The 25,408-nt window shown below is 45.0% G+C and overlaps 1 protein-coding gene across 1 annotated transcript; it reads left to right on the top strand.

Moving 5' to 3' along the window:
- Window positions 1–24,216, top strand: PRPF40A (pre-mRNA processing factor 40 homolog A). Its single transcript, XM_017823809.1, has 26 exons — window positions 1–117; window positions 2,817–2,954; window positions 3,935–4,015; window positions 6,198–6,228; window positions 6,677–6,699; window positions 7,527–7,604; window positions 7,709–7,819; window positions 8,457–8,577; window positions 9,446–9,470; window positions 10,729–11,025; window positions 12,422–12,530; window positions 12,693–12,757; window positions 13,799–13,963; window positions 14,224–14,332; window positions 14,808–14,958; window positions 15,050–15,183; window positions 16,778–16,892; window positions 17,905–17,996; window positions 18,107–18,223; window positions 18,885–19,022; window positions 20,152–20,247; window positions 21,372–21,458; window positions 21,559–21,655; window positions 21,755–21,816; window positions 22,756–22,890; window positions 23,210–24,216. The coding sequence occupies exons 1-26, from the start codon at window positions 82–84 to the stop codon at window positions 23,300–23,302; spliced, it is 2,706 nt and encodes a 901-aa protein (XP_017679298.1). The 5' UTR covers window positions 1–81; the 3' UTR covers window positions 23,303–24,216.
- Window positions 24,217–25,408: the final 1,192 nt, after the last annotated feature.

Here is a 25,408-nt window from a genome sequence, read left to right as displayed (position 1 = left end):
CCCTTCGGCCCCGCCGCCTCCCGCGCCCCCATCCGCGGCAGGATCCTCGGCCGCTGCGGGGGATCCCTGCTCAGCCCCGCCATGCGGCCCGGAGCCGTGGACAGGGGCTCGCTCATGGTGAGGGACGGGCGTCGCTCACGGGGAGTCGGGGAGGGGGGTCACGCACGGGGAGTGAGGGGACAGGGGGCACTCAGGGAGAGTGAGTGGGGGTGGACAGGATGTCACTCGTGAGGGGGGCACACACCTGGGGAGTCCCTGCTCTGGACACTCTGGGACACAGTCACAGGATGGGCCAGGTTGGATTCCAGAATTCCAGGATGGATCAGGTTGGAATCCCAGGATGGATCAGGTTGGAATCACAGAACGAGTCAGGTTGAAATCCCAGGATGATCCCGGAATCCCAGGATAGGTCAGGTTGAGATCGCAGAATCCCAGGATGACCCCCGAATCCTAGGATGGGTCATGTTGGAATCACAGAATGGGTCAGGTTGCAATCCCAGAATCCCAGGATGGGTCATGTTGGAATCACAGAATGGGTCAGGTTGCAATCCCAGAATCCCAGGATGGGTCAGGTTGGAATCACAGAATGGGTCAGGTTGAAATCCCAGGATGATCTCAGAATCCCAGGATAGGTCAGGTTGAGATCCCAGAATCCCAGGATGATCCCTAAATCCCAGGATGGGTCATGTTGGAATCACAGAATGGGTCAGGTTGCAATCCCAGAATCCCAGGATGGGTCATGTTGGAATCACAGAATGGGTCAGGTTGCAATCCCAGAATCCCAGGATGGGTCAGGTTGGAATCACAGAATGGGTCAGGTTGGAACCACAGAACGGGTCAGGCTGAAATCCCAGGATGATCTCAGAATCCCAGGATAGGTCAGGTTGAGATCCCAGAATCCCAGGATGATCCCTAAATCCCAGGATGGGTCATGTTGGAATCACAGAATGGGTCAGGTTGCAATCCCAGAATCCCAGGATGGGTCAGGTTGGAATCACAGAATGGGTCAGGTTGGAATCCCAGAATCCCAGGATGGGTCAGATTAGAATCCCAGAATCCCAGCACGGGTCAGGTTGGAATCCAGGATGGATCAGGTTGGAATCCCAGGGTGGGTCAGGTTGGAATTGCAGGATGGGTTAGGTTGGAATCCCAGAATTCCAGGGTGGGTCACGTTGGAAGGGACCACACTGGGTCACCCGGTCTCCTCTCCCTGCTCCAGCTGGGCCATCCCAGAGTTGGATGGGATGACCATCCCCTGGCACAGGATTGTGTCCAGATGGTTCTGGAACATCCCCAGTGAGGACACTCCACACCCTCTCTGGGCAGCCTGGTCAGTGCTGGGTCACTGCCCAGGGAAGAAGTTCTTCCTCCTGGGATTCTGTGAGTGCAGGGGAGCAGGACTCCACAGCATTCCCACCCTGAGCCCCACCACAGCCACCAGCAGCGAGGGACTGTCAGTGACAGTGGCACTGGGGTGGCAGGTCCCTCTGAAAGGGCAAGAAAATGTGGTGACACTCTGGGAAGGGACAGAGGAGACTTGCAGGGAGCACTGTTATCCCTGGAATTACCTGGGCAGCACCAGAGACTCGGGAAACAGGAGCTGTCACTGCCCCTGCTGGGATTTGAGGGTGTGACCCGAGGAGGTCAAACGTTGTGTGCAGAACATTCAGACCTTTTTAGTTGCTTGTGGTCTCTTTGTGTGACTCCCAGCCCCGGGGAGCCTTCTGGGATAAGAAAAATAATGGGAAAACTGTTGCTAGAGTGAAAGGGAGCAGGGTTGGGTGAGAGATTAGGGAGAAATAACTCCCTGTGGGGGTGCTGAGGCTGCAACCCCTCTGCTCTGGAGCCAGGCTGGGAGAGCTGGGGGGTTCACCTGGACAAGAGAAGGATCCAGGGAGAGCTGAGAGCCCCTTGCAGGGCCTAAAGGGGCTCCAGGAGAGCTGGAGAGGGACTGGGGACAAGGGATGGAGGGACAGGACACAGGGAATGGCTTCCCAGTGCCAGAGGGCAGGGATAGATGGGATATTGGGAAGGAATTGCTGGCTGTGAGGGTGGGGAGGCCCTGGCCCAGGTTGGGCAGAGAAGCTGTGGCTGCCCCTGGATCCCTGGAAGTGTCCAAGGGCAGGCTGGATGGGGCTTGGAACAACCTGGGCTGGTGGAAGGTGTCCCTGCCCAGGGTTTAAGGATGTTCTTTCATGTGCCTTCCCACCCAAACCACTCTAGGATTCCATGAGCAAAAAGAAGGGTTATTTTTTGTCCTGCCCAGTCTGTTCCTCAAAGGAAGGTGCTGCCCAGGATTATCTGGAGCAGATCCTCTCAGAGCTGGTGCTTCTGCTGGAATAGAAAGCTCTGAATGTGTTTTGGTAATTTAAGGGAAATAGGAAAGTGTGATTCTACCAGGTATTAGAACAGCACCAGGATTTGGGTTTTTAGGAAAAGAGCCCGGGATGGTTGTCGGGGTAGAAGCAATTCCTTGAACTTGGCCATCAAGAAAATCCTTCACCTGCTGGACTGCTGTGCCTCAGGGTGCCCTGTGTTAATCCTGTATGGAAAAGCACATGGCAATAGCTGTATCCCTAAATTCCGTGGGCTTTGCTGTGTGAAGCCACAGGGGGAAGGATGATGGGGGTGGTTCCTTTTCCATTGGGATGTTTGCACTGTTCAGTTCGTGCCCATGGACTCCAGCTCTGGAGGACTGGGAGGAGTGACCCACCTCGGGGGCTGCTTTGCAGTGCCAGTGTGAAACAATTCCTGCCATTTCTGTGCCATTCCTGCTGCTTTCATGCTGCTTTTCCCTGTTTGTCTCTCTCTTCCAGATGGGACACCCGGGGATGCCCCACTACCCCCCCATGGGGATGCACCCCATGGGGCAGAGACCCCCCAACATGCCTCCTGTGCCCCACGGGATGATGCCCCAGATGATGCCCCCCATGGGGGGACCCCCAATGGGGCAGGTAAGGCACTGCCACCAGGCTCTTCTTCCTTCCTTGCTTCCCATCAGGATCCCAGGGGATCCCAGGAATCTCCCACGGCAGCTGGGAAACGGAAGGGTCAATAATTCAGGGGGTTTGATCCTGTCCATGCAGAAACTCTTCTGTAATTCTGCACCTCTGGAGAATGTAATTATAGATAAATAAGAACCCATCACTTGGGTTTTATTAAAGTTTAGGTTTTTTGGAGTTTTCTGCAGCTTCTGAAGAAGTAAAATTCAAATAAAATTAGTGTGTCTTACATACCAGGAACAGAAAGTTGTGGTGCTTCTCAGAGGTTTTTTTAATTCTTTAATTCTTAGATAAAAACCAGAGCAAGGTGCAAGGGAACAAATAATCATATATTGAATTTGGGCTACATTCCTGATTGAATCCTAATTCTTAATATAATAAGTATTGTAATGATAATAAATGTAATATTCTAGTGATGCTCCTTGTGATGGTGGATGCAGAAGTGGAATCTGTGGACATTCCTAATATGAATATTCCTGTTTTATTTTGGAGCCTGTGGTGTGTTCTTCCCAATAGGAATATTCCTGGTTTGGTTTGGAATCTCTTGACATAATAATAATAATATCTCTTGAATAATAAGAATATTCCTGTTTTATTTTGGAGCCTGTGACATTTTATTCCCAATATTAATATTCCTGTTTTGGTTTGGGATCTGTGGACATTCCTAATAAGAATATTCCTGTTTTCCTTTGAAATCTGAGGACATTCCTAATATGAATATTCCTATTTTATTTTGGCTGATATTCCCATTTTGTGGGAATGTAGTGAAAGGAATCAGAACCCTCCAAACTTCTGTTGCCTAAAAGGCTTGTTTGCTTGCTGGGTTTTTTTTATTAAAAACTAATCAAATAATGGCTTTTAAATAAAAATATAACTCCTTGTATTTCCTGTTGAAATATCATTAAATGTGTCCCAAATTCCTTGGCTTGCAGATGCCTGGAATGATGCAGTCGGTGATGCCTGGAATGATGATGTCCCACATGTCCCAGGCTGCCATGCAGCCCACGGTTCCTGTGAGTTTGAACTCCAATTCCCTCCATTTTCCAGCTTTTCCAGCTTTTCCGAGGCCTTTGCTGGCTCTCAGGCTCTGTTTCCTTTCCTTGGGAAATCAAACTTTCCCATTTGGAAGCTGTTGCTCCTTGCAGGGATGTTTTATCCAGCTCTTTCATTGGGAAAAAAAATCAGATTAACTGTTAAAAATCAGATTAACTGTAAAAAACCCAAGATTTCTGGGCGAGATTTATTGTCCTGGGGATTTTCATCAGTCTTTAAATTCCTCCTCCTTTTTTTGCCCTGGATTCTGCTTCCCACCCCCTCATCCCTCACCAGTTTGGAGCTGGAATTCTTCCCAGCATGAGCTCTCCTTGGGAAGAGTTCTAATTGTCTGACCAATATATCATAAAATAGGTTTTTATCTCTTAAATTCTTTTTAAAAAAAATCTATAAATTGTCTCTAAAAAAATCTCTAAATAAAATCTTTCTATTTAAATTTATTCAATTTAAATATTGAATAGATTTTAATCTGTTGGAAATAGATTTTTTTTGCAAAAAGTTTCTGAAGTTCAGCACATTGAGCAAAATTTGCTGAAATTCCTGGAATTCAAAGGAATGAAGAAGATTTTTGGGTGGGAATGGTGAAGTCCAAGTGAAGTATCTGAAGTGAAAAGTAAATTTCTTTCCTATGGACATAATTTTAATTCAAATTAACTGCAGGAGATCCATTTAAAATCAATTGCAGCCACTTAAATTTAGAAAGAAATTATTTGATTTTTTTTTTTCCCCATGCAGATTTTATATCCCTGCCAAACTCTGGAATTTCCTGGAGCACAAACCCTTTTGTGGGTTATTTTAGCAGCTAAATTGATTAATAATCCACTGGGTTTTCTCAGGGAGAGTTTGTTGAAAGAGAGATTTAATTAATCTGCTGAATCTTTTTGTGTGACCAGAGGTAACTGTGTCATCCAGGGGATTTAAGGAATCAAAATCCAGAGGATTGAAAGTTAAAAGTTCACAAAGATACAGAATTCCTGCAAAATAAATAAAGTTAGGAATGGGATGTAACATCCCCTGGATCAGCTGTAAAAGTACCCTAATTTTCAATTTCAATGTGTAATTTTACATATTTTGCAAAGAAGGCAAATCATTTGGGTTTATAATACTGGACTAGGAATGAATTTTGATGGAATTAAGGCTGGATATGTGGGATTTAGGAGGAAAAGGGCAGGATTTTAGCACTTCCTAATTGAAATAATTTATAGATGAGTAAAAAATCCTGTCAATGACCCCTGGTGAACTTTGAGAGAGTGACCTGTTATAATTTTGGTGTCAAATTTAATGTGAATTAATTTTTAATTAAACTTAATTAATTTAAGTTTTTGGGAGGATTTTTAGGGATGTCTGGAATGTTGCCTCCAAGGATGGCTGTTTTCCAGACCATCCCTCCCTCTGGCTTGGGATCTCCTGCTTCCAGAAAGCTGATTAGAAACAGTGCAGTTCCTAAAAATGAGGATTTTTAGGGCCAGATTAATGCTCTTAATTCCTTTAGAGTGGAATTTAGGGAAAGTAAAGGCCCAGGGAAAGGGAATGTTGGAAGGATTCCTTGTGGAGGCACAAATTGCTCTGTGGTTCCCTGGCAGTTCTGGTGCTCAGGGACGTATTTAAAAGGTGTGGAGAATTCCCCAGGTTTAGTCCTGTTGGATCAAATCCAATGTAATGGATCCCAAGGGATTTATTTTCACTTTTTAAAACCCAATTTTTCTTTGTTTCTTGAGCAGCATTGAAATAAAACGAGTGTGGAGTGAAAATAAACCCTGGTTAAAGCTAAATCCACCAGCTCTGGTTTAGCCCACAGGGAGAAAGAAACAGGGAAAACTCTTGGAATTCTGAGCATCTTTTTCCTCAGTTTGAAAGAATTCCAAGAAGAGCACCTGGAAGAGCTCCAGGCTCAGGAATGCACCACTAGTACACCCAAAAGCACAGAATTACCCCAGAAAGCTCCTAACCATGTCCCTAATTGCTTGATTTAAGGAGCAGGGATAATTAAGAGGGCGAGGGGAAGGTGGGAATCCCTGTTTAAGGAATTTAAGGAGCATTTTGTGGCAGGAAGCACTGGTGTGGGTGGATATATATTGTATTTCTTGGGGATTTAATTCCAGTTGCACTCAGTAATGAAGTGTCTGTTGGTTGTTTCTGCAGCCAGGGGTGAACAGTATGGATGCACAAGTAGGTGAGTATCAAAAACTCCTTTTCATTTCAAATATTTGACCAAAATCAGCTGAAATATCCAAAATAATCCCGTTTTGGAAATTTAATTCAGCTTTTCAGTGACTTGGAGCTCTTCATGGCTCCCCAGGACATTCTTTTCTTTCACACACCAATTAATGCCCAGAAAAACAAAGCACCCAAACCCTTTTTCATTTTAATGTGTTTATTTTAATTAATGCAAAGAAAAACGAAGCACCCAAACCCTTTCTGATTTTAATGTGTTTATTTTAATTAATGCCCAGAAAAACGAAGCACCCAAACCCTTTCTGATTTTAATGTGTTTATTTTAATTAATGCCCAGAAAAACGAAGCACCCAAACCCTTTCTGATTTCTGTGTGTTTATTTTAATTAATGCAAAGAAAAATGAAGCACCCAAACCCTTTCTGATTTCTGTGTGTTTATTTTGCAGGTGTGACCCCTCCTGGAACTCAGGTATGGGAGAACCCCAATTCCAGAAGGTTGGAATGGTTTGGAGGTTTCAAAGGACACTTTGGGTCCTATTTTTCCTCTCAGACAGAGCTTTTTTTTTTTTTGCTTATTTACCTGTCAGTCTGTAATTAATGCCAATGGTTCAATTAGGGGGTTTCTGTTATATCCTTAATTTCTGAGCACTGCAGTGTGTTTGGTTTAGTTCTCCTGGAAACAAACCCTTTCCCTTTTCCCTTCCCTCTCTTTTCCCCCTCCCCTCCTCCTCCCAAGTTTTTCACTGTTGCCTGAAATCTGGGACCCCTTTTCCCAGCTTAATTATTAAATATAGATGATAATCAGTATTATTTCCAGGAGATTTGCAGTTGGACTGTAAGGAATTCCAGTTCCCCGTGGCCACATCCCATCAGTGATCTGGAGGGGATGGGAAGAGCTGTCTTCTCCCGCTCCTGATTTCGGGGAATTCATACAAAAACTCTTCATGGGAAACAGCAGGAAGCTCTTGAGGAGTTAAATGGGAATTCAGGAAGGCAGAATCTTCTGGCAGCAAATTTTCCTTTAAGTTTTGGGAATGGGGTTTGCTCCTGGAACTTTGACCTGGGAGTTCAAGTTGGAGTTTGGCCGCTTCACTTTCCCTTTCTGGTGGGAATTAGTGGCTTTGGAATGAGGAATGGGAAGCTCCAGTCCCCAAAAAAAGCACTTTGCTGCAAACAACACTGCCTTAAAGTGTGCTTTGGGCTGCTGAACTCTGGGTAAATTCAGTATATTTGACACATGCAGGTGAAACCCAACAGTTATCCAGGATTTTCAGAGCTCTTTTGTGTCATTCCCAGACAACCCATCCCGTGGTCTCCACAGTCCAGCAGACAGCCACCACCACCAGCTCTGCCACTGAGGATCACTCCAAGCAGGTTTGGCTGCTTTCCACTTGTGTTTCCCCCTTTCTCCTGCCTTCTGACGCCATCCTGGTCACCAATCCTTGGTCATTATTCATGGCATCTCCCGATTTCCCTAGAAATCCACGTGGACGGAGCACAAATCTCCCGATGGAAGAACTTACTACTACAACACCGAGACGAAGCAGTCGACGTGGGAGAAGCCAGATGATCTCAAAACCCCTGCTGAGGTGACCTAAAATCAGATTATCAGATTAAAATGACTGTCCTGGCTGGTGGGGTGGGAACACGAGGATTTCTGAGCATCACTCAGGCAGGAGAATGGCTCTGCCAAGGGATTTACTTCCCAAGGGAGCAAACTCTCCAGAGAAGAGTCGTTGCCAAAATGTTTGTGTCCTGCTCCTTATGCTGATGTTACAAAGTAGAAAAAAACTCTTCAGTTCTCCTCATTTTTAGATAATTTTTTTCTTATTAAAAATATGTCATTCCTTATTATTTAGATAAGTAATGGAGAATCCCAGAATCCCAGGATGGTTTGGGTTGGAAGGGACCTTAAAGCTCATCCCATCCCACCCCCTGCCATGGGCAGGGACACCTCCCACTATTCCAGGTTGCTCCAGCCTGGCCTTGGACATTTCCAGGGATCCAGGGGCAGCCACAGCTCCTCTGGGCAACCTGGGCCAGGGCCTCCCCACCCTCCCAGCCAACAATTCCTTCCCAATATCCCACTATCCCTCCCCCCTGGCAGTTTAAACCATCACCCCTTGTCCTGTCACTCTCCCCATATAAAAATTCCCTCTCCCTCCTTTTTTATAAGCTGTTTATTTGCTTTATTTTGATTTATGCATTTGGCTTTCTCTCCATTAGCAACTGTTGTCCAAGTGTCCCTGGAAAGAGTATAAATCAGATTCTGGGAAGCCTTATTATTACAATTCCCAAACCAAGGAATCCCGCTGGGCCAAACCCAAAGAGCTGGAGGATCTTGAAGGTAAAGTTACTCCAAAAAAAAAGGTGTCCAAGCCCAGCAGTCAGACCTCAGTTAGTGACTTAATTACTGAAATAAGCTCTTTGGAGTGGAGTTAATGCATCTGAGATGTCTGTGGAGCAAATATATATATATATATATATATATATATTTTTATATATTTATATTTATATGTATTTATATATTTACATATATATATTTATGTATTTATTTTTTTTAATATATATAAAAGCAAGGTTTTGTTCAGGTTATTATTTTGGCTTTAATTTTTGGCAGTAATTATTTTGAGAAATTCAAGTGGCAAAAATATTGGGAGTTTTTCATATATATAGGTAATATATAGATTTATTAATATATAGATAATATATTGTCTTTCTGTGTATATATATATATATAAAAATAAAGGCAGTGACTCCTTTTATAGAAATGTCAGCTGATGCTCCCATTTTTCCCTTTTACCATGGTTTTGTTTGGGATTGTGAGGGGATAAAATAGCTACAGAATCAGCTGGGAAAGAAATAAGTGTTTAAAAAAGAATAAACAGCAGTGATTTAGATAGTTCCTCCTGGCTTTTTTATGCTGTTTGATAATCCTGATTTTCTGTCCTTTGAACTCCTCTTTTAACATTGAAATAGTGATTTTAAACCAAGAAGGTTTTCTTTATGTGCCCTCATTTTTCTTGAATGGGTTTGGTTGAGTCTGAATTGATTTTACTCTCTAAAGGGCACAAATAATCAAACTATCGATAGTAACAAAAATATTTAAAGCTGTGCTTTATTAAATCAGTAATTGTCTTGCAGGACCTTTTCACCATGTGCATATCAACTATTTCCAAGCTATATTTTAATTGCTTTTCCCCTTTCTCCTCCAGCAATGATTAAAGCTGAAGAAAACAGGTATGTTTTTAATATTATCCCAATTTTTTGCCTATTGCTTAAAGATGGACTCTGGTCTTGAAATCTTCAGACATTCTCCTTGCAGCTTTTCATTCCAATATATATAAATAATATATACATTTTATACATAAATAATACATATTAAGCCTCAAATAATGTATTCTGGGTGGCTATAACTGAGATGATGGACCTCCACAGATCCAGAGTTTGAGTAAAGCTTTTACTTGGAGCTGATTTTGTGCTTTTCTGAGGGCCTTGAACCCTTTTTTGAGAGTCTTTAACTCTTTTCTGAGAGCCTTTAAAACCCTTTTCCAAGAGCCTTTAACCCTTTTCTGAGGGCCTTTAAAACCCTTTTCTGAGGGCCTTGAACCCTTTGCTAAGTCTTTAACCCTTTTTTGAGAGACTTTAAAACCCTTTTCTGAGAGCTTTTAAAACCCTTTTCTGAGAACCTTTAAAACCTTTTTCCCAGAGCCTTTAACCCTTTTCTGGGGACCTTTAAAACCCTTTTCTGAGAGCCCTTAAGATGGTTTTCTAAGGGCCTTTAAAACCCTTTTCTGAGGGCTTTTCTGAGAGCCCTTAAAACCCTTTTCTGAGAGCCCTGAGCCCTTTTTGAGAGTCTTTAACCCTTTTCTGAGGGCACTTAAAACCCTTTTCTGAGAGCTTTTAAAACCCTTTTTTGAGAGCCTTTAAAACCCTTTCCTGAGGGCATTTAACCCTTTTCGGAGGTCCTCAAACCCTTTTCTGAGAGCTTTTCTGAGGGCCTTTCATTTTCTGAAGGCCCTGAACCCTTTTTTCAGTCTTTAACCCTTTTCTGAGAGTCTTTAAGATCCTTTTTTGAGAGCTTTTAAAACCCTTTTCTGAGGGCCTTTAACCCTTTTCTGAAGGCCCTGAACCCTTTTTTGAGGGTCTTCAGGACCCTTTTCTGAGGGCCTTTACCCCTTTTCTGAGAGTCTTTAGGACCCTTTTCTGAGGGCTTTTACCCCTTTCCTGAGAGCCTTGAACCCTTTTCTGAGAACCTTTAACCCTTTTTTGAGTCTTTAACCCTTTTCTGAGAGCCTTCAACCCCTTTCTGAGGGCCCTGAACCCTTTCTGGAGAGCCTTGAGCCCTTTTCCGAGGGCCTTTAACCCTTTTCCGCGTCTTTACCTAACCCTAAACCTCTGATTTCGCACTTCATTAACTTCCTTAACCTAATTAACCTCTGGGTTTGCCCTGACTCCCGGAGCTGTGGGTGACAGTGGGTGTTTTTGGTTCCCCCAGCACAAAGCCCGAGGATTCCGGTGCATCCACGGCAGCTCCGGCCGCCTCCACGGACGCTCCGAGCGGAGCCGGCGCGACGCCCGCGGCCGAAACCGCCCCCGCGACCACGGCTGCTCCCGCCGGAGCCGCTCCAGAGGGGGAGGCTGCTCCAGCTGCTGCCGGGGGGGAAGCTGAGGGTGCTGGGACAGCCCAGGCCGAGGAGCAGGGCCAAGGAAGCGCCGCCCCCGGAGCGCAGGAGGGAACGGGGGACGCGGCCACCGGCACCGAGGACGCGGCCAAGCAGGAGGCAACGGGAGAGTGAGTGGGGTTGTGGCACAGGGGGCATGGGGGAAGCTCCAGGGAAGGAGGTTTAGGTTGGATATTAGGGAGAAATCCTTCCCTGGGAGGGTGGGGAGGCCCTGGCCCAGGTTGCCCAGAGAAGCTGTAGCTGCCCCTGGATCCCTGGGAGTGTCCAAGGGCAGGTTGGACGGGGCTTGGAGCAACCTGGGCTGGTGGAAGGTGTCAGGGTTGGAACTGAAGGAGCTTTAAGGTCCCTTCCAACCCAAACCATTCCATGACTCTCTGATCCCAAACACCAAGGTCTCATCCCAAACCTGTGGCACATCTTAAAGCAAGTTCTTGGAGGACATTGTTTTACGGGAGGACAAGGGGGAGTGGATTTAAGATGAAGGAGGGCAGGTGGAGATTAAGGATTAGGAAGAAATCCTTGGCTGGGAGGGTGAGGAGGCCCTGGCCCAGGTTGCCCAGAGAAGCTGTGGCTGCCCCTGGATCCCTGGAAGTGTCCAAGGCCAAGTTGGACGGGGCTTGGAGCAACCTGGGCTAGTGGAAGGTGTTGGAACAAGATGACCTTTAAGTTCCCTCCCAACCCAAATGATTCCATGATAAATTATGAATCCACGTGGCTTTTGCTGCATTTTTATTTCTTCTGGGATCTGGTTTATCTTCAGTTGAGGGTCACCAGGCTCCTTAACATGAATGTGAGTCAATGGCACCACAGAATAATAATGAGTAAGAAAGAGAGGAAGGATTATTTATTAAATCTATTTTTAGAACATTAACTCCCCTTGCCAACCATCTCCCAAAGCTCTTAAACCCTACAGAGCACCAATGACATGAAAATTCCATAAATTTTTCAATAGCTGGAAGAATTTCCCATTAAATACTTACCCTTTATGATCCTTTTCCATAGACCTGTGCACTTGGTTATCAATAGAAGAAAATGAAATACTAAATGGATCTTTATCTGTTCCAGCAGAAGTGGGACCCTTTCTTAATTGATAATGAAGAATTGATTATGTGGGGAATGATTATGATTTTTATCATTCAAACAAAAAAATGCTGAGGGGGATTGCAGACAGCAGGAGGTCATCAAGGACAAGAGGCACATTTTTAGGCATATATAATATAGGAATATTCCTGCTGCATTCCAGCATTATATTTTTATGAGTGATTTCTAGATCACTTGAGCAGGCAATTGCATCAGGGAAATATTGATCTGAAATAATTTGCTTTTTCTGATGAGTTGTGTGTGGTGCCTGTGAGGAAAAGCCTTGTCCAGACTGGATTTATCAGGGTTTGACTTGGAGCTGCTGTTTAAAAAACTCATTCTATCTAATTACAGTCATTTAGGACTCTTCAGTGGCTCTAACTTCGAAAAAAAAGACTTAAATAATAAATTACTTTTTGTTTCTAGTGCTGCTTCAAAGAAGGAGGACGACGATGCCCAACCAGTTAAAAAAACCTACACCTGGAACACGAAGGAAGAAGCAAAACAAGCATTTAAAGAGCTGTTAAAAGAAAAGGTATTTGGGCCAATTCTTAATGTTTACTTGAGCTACAAAACCTGCATTCGCCAGGGTTCATTTTTATTTATTTATTTTTAAGCTAAGGGTTGTTTTTTAAGGAATTTCACGGTGGAATGTTGATTCCAAAGCTAATGAGTCCCTGATTTCTTGTCTTCCCAGCGAGTCCCATCCAATGCTTCTTGGGAGCAGGCCATGAAGATGATCATCAACGACCCCAGATACAGGTACTGCTCAATCCTTCCCTCCTCAGATCCCCCCCAAAATTAGGAATATTGGTGTCTTTGGGAACGTGTGCCTTTGTCAGGGAGCTTTGGTCCTTCCCTGCATAAAGAAGTACAAGCCCTGGGCTGAATTTTTCCTTTGGAGATGATGTGGTAGCTGGCATTTTCTGCTGTTCCCATCAATTTTTTTGGAATAAAAAGACACATTTGTAATGATGGAATGAGTGGCTGCTACAAACATTGGCAGAAAAGTGGTTGATAGCTATGATTAAAATGTTATTTTAATGTGAAATGTGTAAATGCAGCAAATTAGTAACTTGGGTTTTATGGTTAACTGCTTTTATTAGAAATGATGCTTTTTTTAAATGATCTTCCACTAATCCTGAGGGAGTGATGGTGGTGACTGGACATTTATATTATATTATATTATAATGTATAATATATATTATTATATTTCTATTATATTATACTACATTATGTTATATTCTAATATATTATATATAATATATATTATTACATTTCTATTATTACATTACATTATATTATATCATTATAACATATTGTATATAATATATATAATTATATTTCTATTATATTCCATTCCATTATATTATATTATTATGATATATTGTATATAATATATATTTTTATATTTCTATTATTATATTACATTATATTATATTATTATGATAAATTGTATATAATATATACTATTATATTTCTATTATTATATTATATTATGTTATATTATTATATATTATATATTATGATATTTCTATTATTATATTACATTACATTATACTATATTATTATATTATATTATATATTATTATATTTCTATTATTATATATTATTATATTTCTATTATTATATATAATATTATTCTGTTATTCTGTTATTATGTTATATATATTATATATTTAATTTTGTCTCAAAATCTGGATTATTCAGATCTGCTGCCTTTCGGTTCTTTGGGTTTGTTTCTCTTATTTAATCCCTTTGTATAAATGACAGAATTATTCTCTTTTTTTCTCTGCTCTGAAGTGCTCTGGCAAAACTGAGTGAGAAAAAACAAGCTTTTAATGCTTACAAAGTCCAGACAGAAAAGGAAGAGAAAGAAGAGGCGAGATCCAAGTACAAAGAAGCCAAAGAATCCTTCCAGCGTTTCCTGGAGAACCACGAGAAGATGACATCCACCACCAGATACAAGTAAGAGAAAAGTTCAGGAGAAAAGTCCTGCTGGGCTGAGAGGATGGGCAGTGACATCAGCTTTCATTTGAAACTCTTCCCTCCCTTTATAAAGGATAAAAAAAGGTGTCACAGAAAATAAAATCCCGAGGGGGAAAATCAGGGGGACGTCCTATGGAAGTGTTCCTGCTCCTAACAGAGTTCACTGGTGGTGTGGGATGGTGGGGTGGTTTAATAATAATGTTAATAATTAATTACTGGGGTGCTTTGTCTCGTGCCAGGAAAGCTGAGCAGATGTTTGGGGAGATGGAAGTGTGGAATGCCATATCCGAGCGGGATCGCCTGGAAATCTATGAGGATGTCTTGTTTTTCCTGTCCAAGAAGGAGAAGGTAACTTCCCTCCTAATTCATCTTGCTACCCCTGAATTAATTTCAACCTCTGGTGGACCAGATGAACCTCTGGTTTGGGGGTTATGGCAGATGAAGAGCAGTTTTTTGAAAGGTCTTTGTTTTTATGCACAGCAATTCCTGCTGAATTTACCACATGTTTAATTTTTAGGATGATTTGAATAAATTAAAAGATTATTTTTATTTCTAAGCTGCTCTGAATCACTGAAACAATAATAATATGTAAAAATTGTGTAGGTCCAAGTTGTGGTGTGTCCAAGGCCAGCTGGGATGAGGCCAGTGGAAGGTATCCCAGTGGGACTGGATGGGATTTAAGGTCCTTTCCAACCCCAACCAATCTGGGATTCTCTGTGAAGGAAAGGCTAATATTGAGTTTTCTTGGAGCAAAGTTGATGTCATGTCTTTCTGCCCACACAGCCTCAGATTTCCAACCCAAATCCGTGTGTTTTCTCCTCAGGAACAAGCCAAGCAGTTACGGAAGAGGAACTGGGAAGCCCTGAAGAACATCCTGGATAACATGGCCAATGTCACCTATTGCACCACGTGGTCGGAGGCCCAGCAGTACCTGATGGACAACCCCACGTTTGCAGAGGATGAGGAGCTCCAGAGTGAGTCCACAGGATCTTTGGGATCCCTCTGGGAGAGGGAATGGGAAGAAATAACCTGATTTTTCCCCTTATCATTCCGTTATCTCGCCAGACATGGATAAGGAGGACGCCCTGATCTGTTTTGAGGAACATATCCGGGCCTTGGAAAAAGAGGAGGAAGAGGAAAAGCAGAAAAGTTTGCTGAGAGAAAGGAGGAGGCAGAGGAAAAACAGGGAATCCTTCCAGGTTGGTGGGATTGGCTTTTTTGTCCTAAATATGTCGTTATGTGGGATTCTTTTTATTTCTAAGGGTGGTTTTGTGCCTCAGGTGAGAGGTTTTGTAGCGTTTTCTCTGCTCTGGAATGCACGTGGTTGCCAGGAAGTTGGGGAAAGTAGGAAGAAATAGATCACAGAATCATAGAACCAGCTGGGTTGGAAGGGACCTCCGAGATCATCAGGTCCAACCCTTGATCCAACCCCGCTGTGGTTCCCAGCCCATGGCACTGATGCCACATCCAGTCTCAGCTTAAAAACTTCCAGGGAATCCACTACTTCCCTGGGCAGCCCATTCCAATGGCTGAGCACCCTCTCTGGAAAGAAATTCTTTCTAATATCCAACCTAAACCTCCTCTGGCACAGCTTAAGACCCAGCCCTCTTGTCTTGCTGATGGTTGCCTGGGAGAAGAGACCAACCCCCCGCTGGCTCCCCCCTCCTGTCAGGGAGTTGCAGAGAGTGAGGAGGTCTCCCCTGAGCCTCCTCTTCTCCAGGCTGAGCCCCCCCAGCTCCCTCAGCCTCTCCTCACAGCACTTGTGCTCCAGTCCCTTCCCCAGCCTCGTTGCTCTCCTCTGGACCTGCTCCAGCCCCTCCATGTCCTTCCTGAGCTGAGGGCCCAGAACTGGACACAGCACTCCAGGGGTGGCCTCACCAGTGCTGAGTCCAGGGCAGGAATCACTTCCCTGGCCCTGTTGGCCACCCTGTTCCTGAGCCAGGCCAGGATCCATTGGCCCTCTTGGCCCCCTGGGCACACTCTGGCTCCTGTTCAGCTCCCTGTCCATCCCCACTCCCAGCTCCCTTCCTGCCTGGCTGCTCTCCAGCCCCTCTGTGCCAGCCTGGAGCTACCAGGGGTTGTTGTGGCCAAAGTGCAGGACCCGGCCCTTGGCCTGCTTGAACCTCATCCCGTTGGAATCAGCCCAACTCTCCAGCCTGTCCAGGTCCCTCTGCAGAGCCCTCCTGCCCTCCAGCTGATGGACACTCCCCCCCAGCTCGGTGTCATCTGCAAATTTGCTGATGATGGACTCAATCCCCTCATCCAGATCATCAATAAAGATATTAAACAGGACTGGGCCCAGTACTGATCCTTGGGGACACCAACAGTGACCAGATCCCAACTGGATGCAGCTCCATCCCCACCACTCTCTGGGCCCAGCCCTCCAGCCAGTTCCTGACCCAGCACAGGGTGTCCCTGTCCAAGCCATGGGTTGCAGCTTTTCCGGGAATGTGCCATGGGAGATGGTGTCCAAGGCTTTGCTGAAGTCCAGGTAGACACATCCACAGCCTTCCCCTCACCCACCAGGCAGGTCACCTGGTTGTAAAAGGAGATCAGGTTGGGCAGAAGGAGATCAGGTTGGGCAGAAGGAGATCAGGTTGGGCAGATGTGGATGGAGAGGGAAGTGCAACTGGGACGTCGTAAAACGGTGGAGGAGGGCGGAAAGAAACGATAAAAACCGGGATTTTTCAGTCATATTTGAGCAAATACGGAATTCCAGTCATCAGGATGAGCCATAAACATGGAAATGTGTGAGGAGTGATGGGAAATGCCTGTTCTGGTTGTGTTTGGCAGCTGTTCCTGGACGAGCTGCACGAGCACGGGCAGTTGCATTCCATGTCCTCCTGGATGGAGCTGTACCCGGCCATCAGCTCCGACATCAGGTTCACCAGCATGCTGGGCCAGCCTGGTAAGGGGGGGATTTGGGGCTTTTGGAATAAACATTTTGGGGAAAAAATCTTAAAATCTGGGGGGAAAAAAAAAATTGGGAAAAAAACTAGGGAAAAAAAGATGAAAACCCACCTAAAAATGTCTTAAATCCAAAGGAAAATTAAAAAAAAAAACACCTAGATATCTTAATGTATTTTAAATATTCTGGAAAATCTAAAAAAAAGTAAAATTTGGAAGCTAAAAGAGCTTAAAAAGTCTTTAAAAGAGCCTAGAAATGTGTAAGAAATAAAGACGTAAATAGCTAAAAAAGCTAAATAAGAATCCAAGAAGTTGAAAAGATCTAAAAAACAATAAAAATCTTGAAAGCTGAAAAAGCTAAATAAGTATTTAAGAAATTGAAAAAAATCTAAAAAAATATATAAAATTTGAAAGCTAAAAAAGCTTAGAAGATCTTTTTAAAGGAGCCTAGAAATATGTAAAAAATAAATATGTAAATGGCTAAAAAAGCTAAATAAGTATCTGAGAAATTGGAAAAATCTAAAAAAAAATAAAGAAAATCTGAAAGCTAAAATGATTAAAAGATCCTAGAAATATGTAAGAAAATAAATATGTGAATAGCTAAAAAATTAAATATCTAAAGAATTGGAAAAATCTAAATAAAAAGTAAAAATCTGAAAGCTGAAAAAGCTTAAAAGATCTTTAAAAGAGCCTAGAAATGTGTAAAAAATAAATACGTGAATAGCTAAAAAAGCTAAATAAATATGTAATAAATTGAGAAAATGTAAAAAAAAATAAAATCTGAAAGCTAAAAAAGGCTTAAAAGATCTTCAAAAGATCCTAGAAATATGGAAGAAAATAAATATGTGAATAACTAAAAAATGAAATAAATATCTAAAAAATTGAAAAAATCTAAAAAAAAAAAAATCTAAGAAAATCTAAAAATATCTTTAGAAATCTAATATCTAAAAAAATACAAAGAATCCAAAATTATGTCAGAAACATGTAAAGTTTCTGTGGATCCCTCCCCTCAGGATCCACAGCCCTGGACCTGTTCAAGTTCTACGTGGAGGACCTGAAGGCTCGTTACCACGACGAGAAGAAGATCATCAAAGACATCCTGAAGGTGAGCAGATCCCAGGGAATTCCTTTTCAGGCCAAATCCCTCCTCCCGGGGAACCTTTTGGTGCTGGGAGTTCCTGACTCCCCGACGCCAAGGAATTCCTCTTCTTCCAGGACAAAGGCTTCGTGGTGGAGGTGAACACTTCCTTCGAGGATTTCGTCACCGTCATCAGCTCCACCAAGAGAGCCACAACTTTGGATGCAGGAAATATCAAACTGGCTTTCAACAGTGTAAGTGTGCACAGAGACCAGAATTATGATATAACATCAGTAATTATACTGGGTATTTTAATAGGTGTGGTTAATAAATGTCAAATTAGTGCTTTTATTAGGGTGTGAAATCTCTTGCCTAAACAAGAATGAACATTTATTTTAGGGTATGAAATCTCTTGTCCAAGCAAGAATTAACATTTATTTTCACTGTATTGCTCTGCCTGCTCCCGTAATAATTTGGGGAGGTGCTTGTGCTGGTATCAGTTGCCAGAATTATGGCAGAGGTTGATCTTAATTCCAGCCATCACCATTCCAGCTTAGGGAATTCTGGGGTAGGAATTGAGTCAGGTGTTCTCATGAGCTGTGTGTGTGTTTCTGGAGTTTATTAATTAACTCTATTTTAGATTCTCAGGAACACCCATTCTGTGCTTTGAAATTAAACCATTGATTAATTATTATTATAATTATTATTATTATTATCATTCACACTAACAGACCTCTCCGAAGGTGAACTGGCTTTCCAAAAATCCCATTAAACTGGATGTCTTTGAAATATCCTGTGCCTTTTCCTTACACCCTGTGCCTTTTCCTTATCTCCTGTGCCTTTTCCTTATCTCCTGTGCCTTTTCCTTATCTCCTGTGCCTTTTCCTTATATCCTGTGCCCTTTCCTTGCTGCAGCTGCTGGAAAAGGCCGAGGCCCGGGAGCGGGAGCGGGAAAAGGAGGAGGCTCGGAAGATGAAGCGCAAGGAGTCGGCCTTCAAGAGCATGTTGAAACAGGCCACCCCCCCCATCGAGCTGGACGCTGTCTGGGAGGACGTGAGTGTGGCCTTTCCTTAGGAAACAATTCCCAGAGGGATTCAACAGCCAGCTAACCCCTAACCCCAATGCTAACCCCTAACCCTAACCCCACTCCCCCCATCGAGCTGGACGCTGTCTGGGAGGATGTGAGTGTGGCCCTTCCTTAGGAAACAATTCCCAAAGGGATTCAGCACCCTGATCCTAACCCTAACTACACCCCACATCAAGCTGGATGTGGTCTGGGAGGATGTGAGTGTGGCCTTTCCTTAAGAAACAGTTTCCAAAGGAATTCAACATCCTCCTAACCCTGATCCTGACTCTAACCCTACTCCCCTCATTGAGCTGGATGCGGTCTGGGAGGATGTGAGTGTGATCCCTTCCTCAGGAAAGAATTCCCAGATGGATTCAACCACCTGCTGCCTGCTAATGCTAACCCCTGATCCTGATCCCAACCCTAACCCTACATCCCCCATCGAGCTGGACACTGTCTGGGAGGATGTGAGTGTGGCCTTTCCTTAGGAAACAATTCCCAAAGGGATTCAGCACCCTGATCCTAACCCTAACTACACCCCACATCAAGCTGGATGTGGTCTGGGAGGATGTGAGTGTGGCCTTTCCTTAAGAAACAGTTTCCAAAGGAATTCAACACCCTCCTAACCCTGATCCTGACTCTAACCCTACTCCCCTCATTGAGCTGGATGCGGTCTGGGAGGATGTGAGTGTGATCCCTTCCTCAGGAAAGAATTCCCAGATGGATTCAACCACCTGCTGCCTGCTAATGCTAACCCCTGATCCTGATCCCAACCCTAACCCTACATCCCCCATCAGCTGGACACTGTCTGGGAGGATGTGAGTGTGGCCTTTCCTTAGGAAACAATTCCCAAAGGAATTCCACAGCCTCCTAACCCTAATCCTAACCCTAACCTTAACCACTAGCCCTGGCCCAAACCCTAAACCCTGACCCTAGTGGTCCCTTCCTTAGGAAAGAATTCCCAAGTGGTTTCACCAGCCTGCTGCTGCTAATGCTGACCCCTAACCCCAACCCCTGGACCCAAACCATGAACCCTAAACCCTTTATTCTTGTTATTATTTTTATTTCTAAATGCTCTACCTGCTATTATAATTCCATTGCTGTTTTTTCTGGCAGATCAGAGACAGGTTTGTGAAGGAACCAGCATTTGAAGACATCACCCTGGAGTCTGAAAGGAAAAGGATATTTAAAGACTTCTTACATGTACTAGAGGTAGTTCCTAATTTATTTTTTTCCCTCATTAGAGAAAATACCAAAAAAAAAAATTCCTATTCCTCCTAAGTTGGGTGGGAAGGGGAAGGATTCAACAGGACTTTGCTGATTTCTGTTACATTGGGAATCACCTAAAAGTGATGGATATAAAACCTCATCTCCCAAGTGAGCAACTGGAGAAACGTCTCACACTTATTTGAGAAATAATTAGTCTTTGAATCTGCTCCTGCAAGAATTTTTGAAGTTGACACGAAAATTTCCTGCTTTGTTTTAGGAAATTTATTGCTGGGATTTTGTAGGAAACAAGATGAAATTGGAACTAAACTTGTCCAGGATTTTATTCCCTACAAATCAGGGACTCCCAGAGCACACCAGAATCACGATTATTTTTTTTACTGTGGCTGATTTTCTTGCTGATGGGCAAAACAAATGCTGCAGTTTAGTTCCATCCTTAATTTTGGTTGAGCTGCAGAACTTCTGACAGGGTTCAATAAAGTGCCAGTGTGAGATTTATTTCATTTTACAGCATGTGCTCTTTGGGGCTTTTATTTTATTTGCTGCAGTTTGTAAGAATTTGGGCTTAAAATGACTTAATTTGACAATTTGAAATTTGGCAAAGCAAGGTGTGGGGTTTAGGCCAGCTTTAAAACTGGATCCAGGTACCAAACCTTGTGTTTCCTTGCTCCTGGGGGCTTTTATTGTGGCAACAGTGCCCATTTTTTGGGGGGGGGGTTTGACAGTAAATGTGTGATTGGGGGTTTTTAACCTGTCCCAGGTTTGTGGAGGGTGAGGGACGTGGTCCCGGGTTCTTGGGGTGTCCTCAGGGAGCTGATGAGGTGGGGCTGCCTCATTCCTGGGGGACTGTTCTCCAGGGACCACAGGGACAGGACACAGGGAATGGCTTCCCACTGAAAGAGAGGAACTTTAAGCTGGATTTTGGGAAGGAATCCCTGGCTGGGAGGGTGGGGAGGCCCTGGTCCAGGTTGCCCAGAGAAGCTGTGGCTGCCCCTGGATCCCTGGGAGTGTCCAAGGGCAGGTGTTGGGGTTGGAACTGGATGACCTTTAAGGTCCTTTCCAGCCCAAGCCCTCTGGAATTCCGTGCTGACCCCTCTCCTGTCCCCCAGCACGAGTGCCAGCACCACCACTCGAAGACCAAGAAACATTCGAAGAAGTCCAAAAAGCATCACCGGAAACGCTCCCGCTCCCGCTCCGTAAGTGTTCCAGGGGCCCCAAAACCCACCTCTGCCACGGCTCCCGAGGGCTCCTGTCCTTGGGATCCACTGTAATCATTCCCTGGCTTTGCATCCGAAGGGCTCCGAGTCTGAGGACGACGACAGCCACTCCAAGAAGAAGCGGCAGCGCTCCGAGTCCCGCTCGGTGTCCGAGCGCTCGTCCAGTGCGGAGTCCGGTACGGGATGGGGTTGGGTTGGGTTGGAATCCTCCTTCCCAGCTGGATTGCTGGGTCTTCATCACTCCACTGATGTGTTTTTGTTTCCTGTGCCTGCAGAGAGGAGTTACAAGAAGTCCAAAAAGCACAAGAAGAAGAGCAAGAAGAGGAGACACAAGTCTGTAAGTGCAGTTCAGCTCTGAGGTGCCTCGTGGCCAACCTGGCACTGCTTTCTCTCATCCAGAGGGGATTTTCCGGGGAAAAAAAACCTGCTGGAGTGGGATCAGGCTGGAGGAGGGTGTTGCCAACATAATACCTCTGTTATATATCTTCATATTGAAGCACTGCTAAATTTGGGGGGTTTAAGTGCAGCCACGTGAGATGTGAAGGACTGCACTAACAACTTGGAATTTGCTGTTAATCCTGGCAAATCCTGGTGTTCACTGTTACTGTGGGAAGAATTCCAGCCATTCCCTGTGCCTGCCTGAATGTCAGGGATGTGTCAGAAGCTCTGAATCACCTGTGTCAGGCCCTGTATCACCTGAGGTCAAAGAGTGGGGTTTGTAAAAGTAAAAGCCAGAAAAAACATTTTCCAGAGCTCACCACTTCCAGAGATCTCATGGAATGACTGCCAACTGTGCAAAGAGATGGGCTGGGGGACATCCAGCATGTCCCACCTTTGCACTGGGAATGGTGGAAGTTCTGCCTTGAACAAACCTTCCTCGATGGTTTTGGGTTATTTATTTCTGTGCTTAATTAGGAAATACTTGGAGCAGTTTCCAGGGGCTGGATTGAACCAGAGCCAGTGAAGAGGGGAAATTTAGGTGGGATATTGGGAAGGAATTCCTGGCTGGGAGGGGGGGCAGGCCCTGTCCCAGGTTACCAGAGGAGCTGTGGCTGCCCCTGGATCCCTGGGAGTGTCCAAGGCCAGGTTGGAGCAACCTGGGCTAGTGGAAGGTGTCCCTGCCCATGGCAGGGGTGGAAGGAGATGATCCTTAATTTCCCTTCCATTTTGGGATTCCATAAAATCAAGTCAGACTTTTCTGCCTGTGGTTATTCTATAAATCATTATTGAACATCTTCCACACTGATACTCAACATTTCCCTCTTTACTTCTCCAGGATTCCCCAGAGTCGGATCTGGAGCGGGAGAAGGACAAGAAGGAGAGGGAGCGGGACAGTGAGAAGGAGCGGGGCCGGCAGAGATCCGAGTCCAAACACAAATCTCCCACCAAGAAACGGCCTGGAAAAGATTCCGTAAGCTCTGCTCCCTCCTGCTGCCTGTGGGATGGGATGGGATGGGATGGGACAGGGGGCAGCTCCAGGGGGGTGTTCCAAGGTCACAGTTGGACTCTTGGTCAAAGGTGGGACTCCGTGATCTCGGAGGTCTTTCCCATTCCCAAATAACTGGGTTTTTGTGGATCCTGAGTGTGCCACAGAGCAGCCCCCTGTGCCACGTGCTGCCCAGCTCTGTCTGTGCCCTCTCTGAGGGTCCCAGTGGGCACAGGCGGCACCTCCAGAGGGTCCAACCCCCTGGAGAGCCCCGTCCTGACCCCGATCCCGGTTGTCTCCGCAGGGGAACTGGGACACGTCGGGCAGCGAGCTGAGCGAGGGGGAGCTGGAGAAGCAGAGGAGGACTCTGTTGGAACAGCTGGATGAAGATCAATGACAAATTATTTATACCAAAAATGTTTACATGGCATCCCACCCCAGCAGAGCGTGGAGGGGCCTCGGCCCCCCTTCCACAGCTGGAATTACAGCGGCTTTTAGTTTGTCCCACGTCACCCCGGTCAGTCCCTAGTGGAGAAAATGGAGAAAACCAATGGAATTCCCAGGGAAAAGCTGGGCCTGGCCTGGAGCTCTGGGCTGGGCTGGGCTGGGCTGGGGGTGCCCCCAAGCCCAGGGGAGCCTTGGCACCTTCCTGGGCAGGGAATAACACTGGGCTGCTGGGCAGAGCCATTCCAGCTTTGGAAAAGGGCCTTTGATTTAGTTTCTTCTGATTTAATTAATTCCTGGATGGATCTGGGATACTGGGGGCTTTCTTCTGGGAAGGCAACGGGACTGATCTCTCCTGCAAACCCACAGATTTTGGGATTGGTCTCGGTCACAGTGTGGAGTTTGTCCCACACTTCACTGCTTCTGAGCACTGACTCCAAGTAAATAACCCAGGGAATGGGACTGGGAATGTGGCTGCAGCGCCAGCAGGGGGGGTGTGTGTGACACACCCGCCTCATTCCCAAATCCCGCCCCGGCCCAGCCGCGGGTGTTCCCTCAGCGCTTATCTCCATCTCCAGCCCCACCTCCAGCCCCACCTGTACCTTCCCCTCTGGAGAATTTAGGAATAAAACTCAAATTTGCCCCCGATTTCCATGTGTTGCCTTAAGGACCTGCTGCAGAATGTCCCTGCCCAGCCCAGAGCAGGGAGGAGGAGGAGGAGGAGGAGGCAATTCCAGCCCTGTTTTCCAGCCCCTGCGTGTCCAGGAAGGTGCCCCCGCCCTGCTGGGGGAGAAAAATTGGGAATCTGCTCTCCTTGGAATATTTTTGTACATTTTTATTGATGATTAAACCTTGTCTTGTACCCTGGCTGGTGTCTCTTTGTCCTGGAGGAGTCCTGGCTCTGACCCTTGGAATTCCAACATATCCCTCACAAATCCCATCCAGGGAACACTCCCAGCTCAGGTCCTTCCCAGCCTGGATTTTCCCTCTTTAACAACTGTTCCTGGTGCTCAAACACCCCCCGGGGGGATTCATCCAGGAATTCTCTTGCTGGGGTGCTCACGTGGCTCAGACTCCTTGGGAACACGCTGGCAGTGGAACTGGGCATTCCAGGTGGAAAATGCAGGAGCCCCAAACCATTTTTCCGGGGCTGATTTGGGATTTTTTTTCCTTGGGATCAGCTATGATTTTCCCTGGGGTGAACTGGGATTTTTCCTGGGATGATTCTGGATTTTCCTTGGGATGATACAAGATACTGTCCTGGGGTGATCTGGGGTTTTTCCTGGGATCATCTGGGATTTTTTTTCCCAGGATGGTTTGCAATTTTCCCTGGGATGATTTGGGATTTTTCCCAGGATTATTTGGCATTTTTTCCTGGGATGATTTGGGATTTTTTTTCCTGGCATGAGTTGGGATTTTTTCCTGAGATGATTTGGGGATTTCCTTGGGATGATGTGGGAGATTATCCTGGGGTGATTTTGGATTTTCCCTGGGATGATTTGGGATTTTCCTTGGGATGATTTGGGATATTGTCCTGGCGTGACCTGGGGTTTTTCCTGGGATCATCTGGGATTTTTTTCCCAGAATGATTTGGAATTTTTCCTGGGATCATTTGCGATTTTTTTCCTGGGTTCATCTGGGATTTTTTTTCCTGGAATGATTTGGAATTTTTCCTGGGACGATTTGGGATTTTTCCTGGGATGATTTGGGATTTTTTCCTGGAAATATTTGGGTTTTTTTCCTGGGATGATTTGGAATTTTTTCCTTGGGATGATTAGTGGTTTCCTTGGGATGATCTGGGATATTTTCCTGGGGTGATTTAGGATTTTTTTCCTGGGATCACCTGGGATTTTTCCTGGAATATTTTGAGATTTTTTCTTGGCATCATCTGGGTTTTTTTTTCTTGGGATGATTTGGGATTTTTTCCTGGAATAATTTGGGGTTTTTTCCGGGGATCATCTGGGTTTTTCCCCAGGATTATTTGGGATGTCTCCTTTAATTATTTGGGGTCTTTTCCTGGAATTATTTGGGATTTTTCCAGGGATCATCAGGGATTTTT

The sequence above is a fragment of the Lepidothrix coronata genome, unplaced genomic scaffold (assembly GCF_001604755.1).
Source record: "Lepidothrix coronata isolate B3197 unplaced genomic scaffold, Lepidothrix_coronata-1.0 Scaffold105, whole genome shotgun sequence".
Taxonomy (NCBI): Eukaryota; Metazoa; Chordata; class Aves; order Passeriformes; family Pipridae; genus Lepidothrix; species Lepidothrix coronata.
This window is presented reverse-complemented; position numbering and strand designations above follow the sequence as displayed.

Excerpts from the sequence above, each read along its gene's own strand:
- PRPF40A (XM_017823809.1), top strand. The coding sequence starts at position 82 with ATGCGGCCCGGAGCCGTGGACAGGGGCTCGCTCATG. Across the intron at positions 6,229-6,676 it reads CAGTATGGATGCACAAGTAG|GTGTGACCCCTCCTGGAACT; the intron begins GTGAGTATCAAA and ends TTTATTTTGCAG. Across the intron at positions 18,224-18,884 it reads TCAAACTGGCTTTCAACAGT|CTGCTGGAAAAGGCCGAGGC; the intron begins GTAAGTGTGCAC and ends TCCTTGCTGCAG.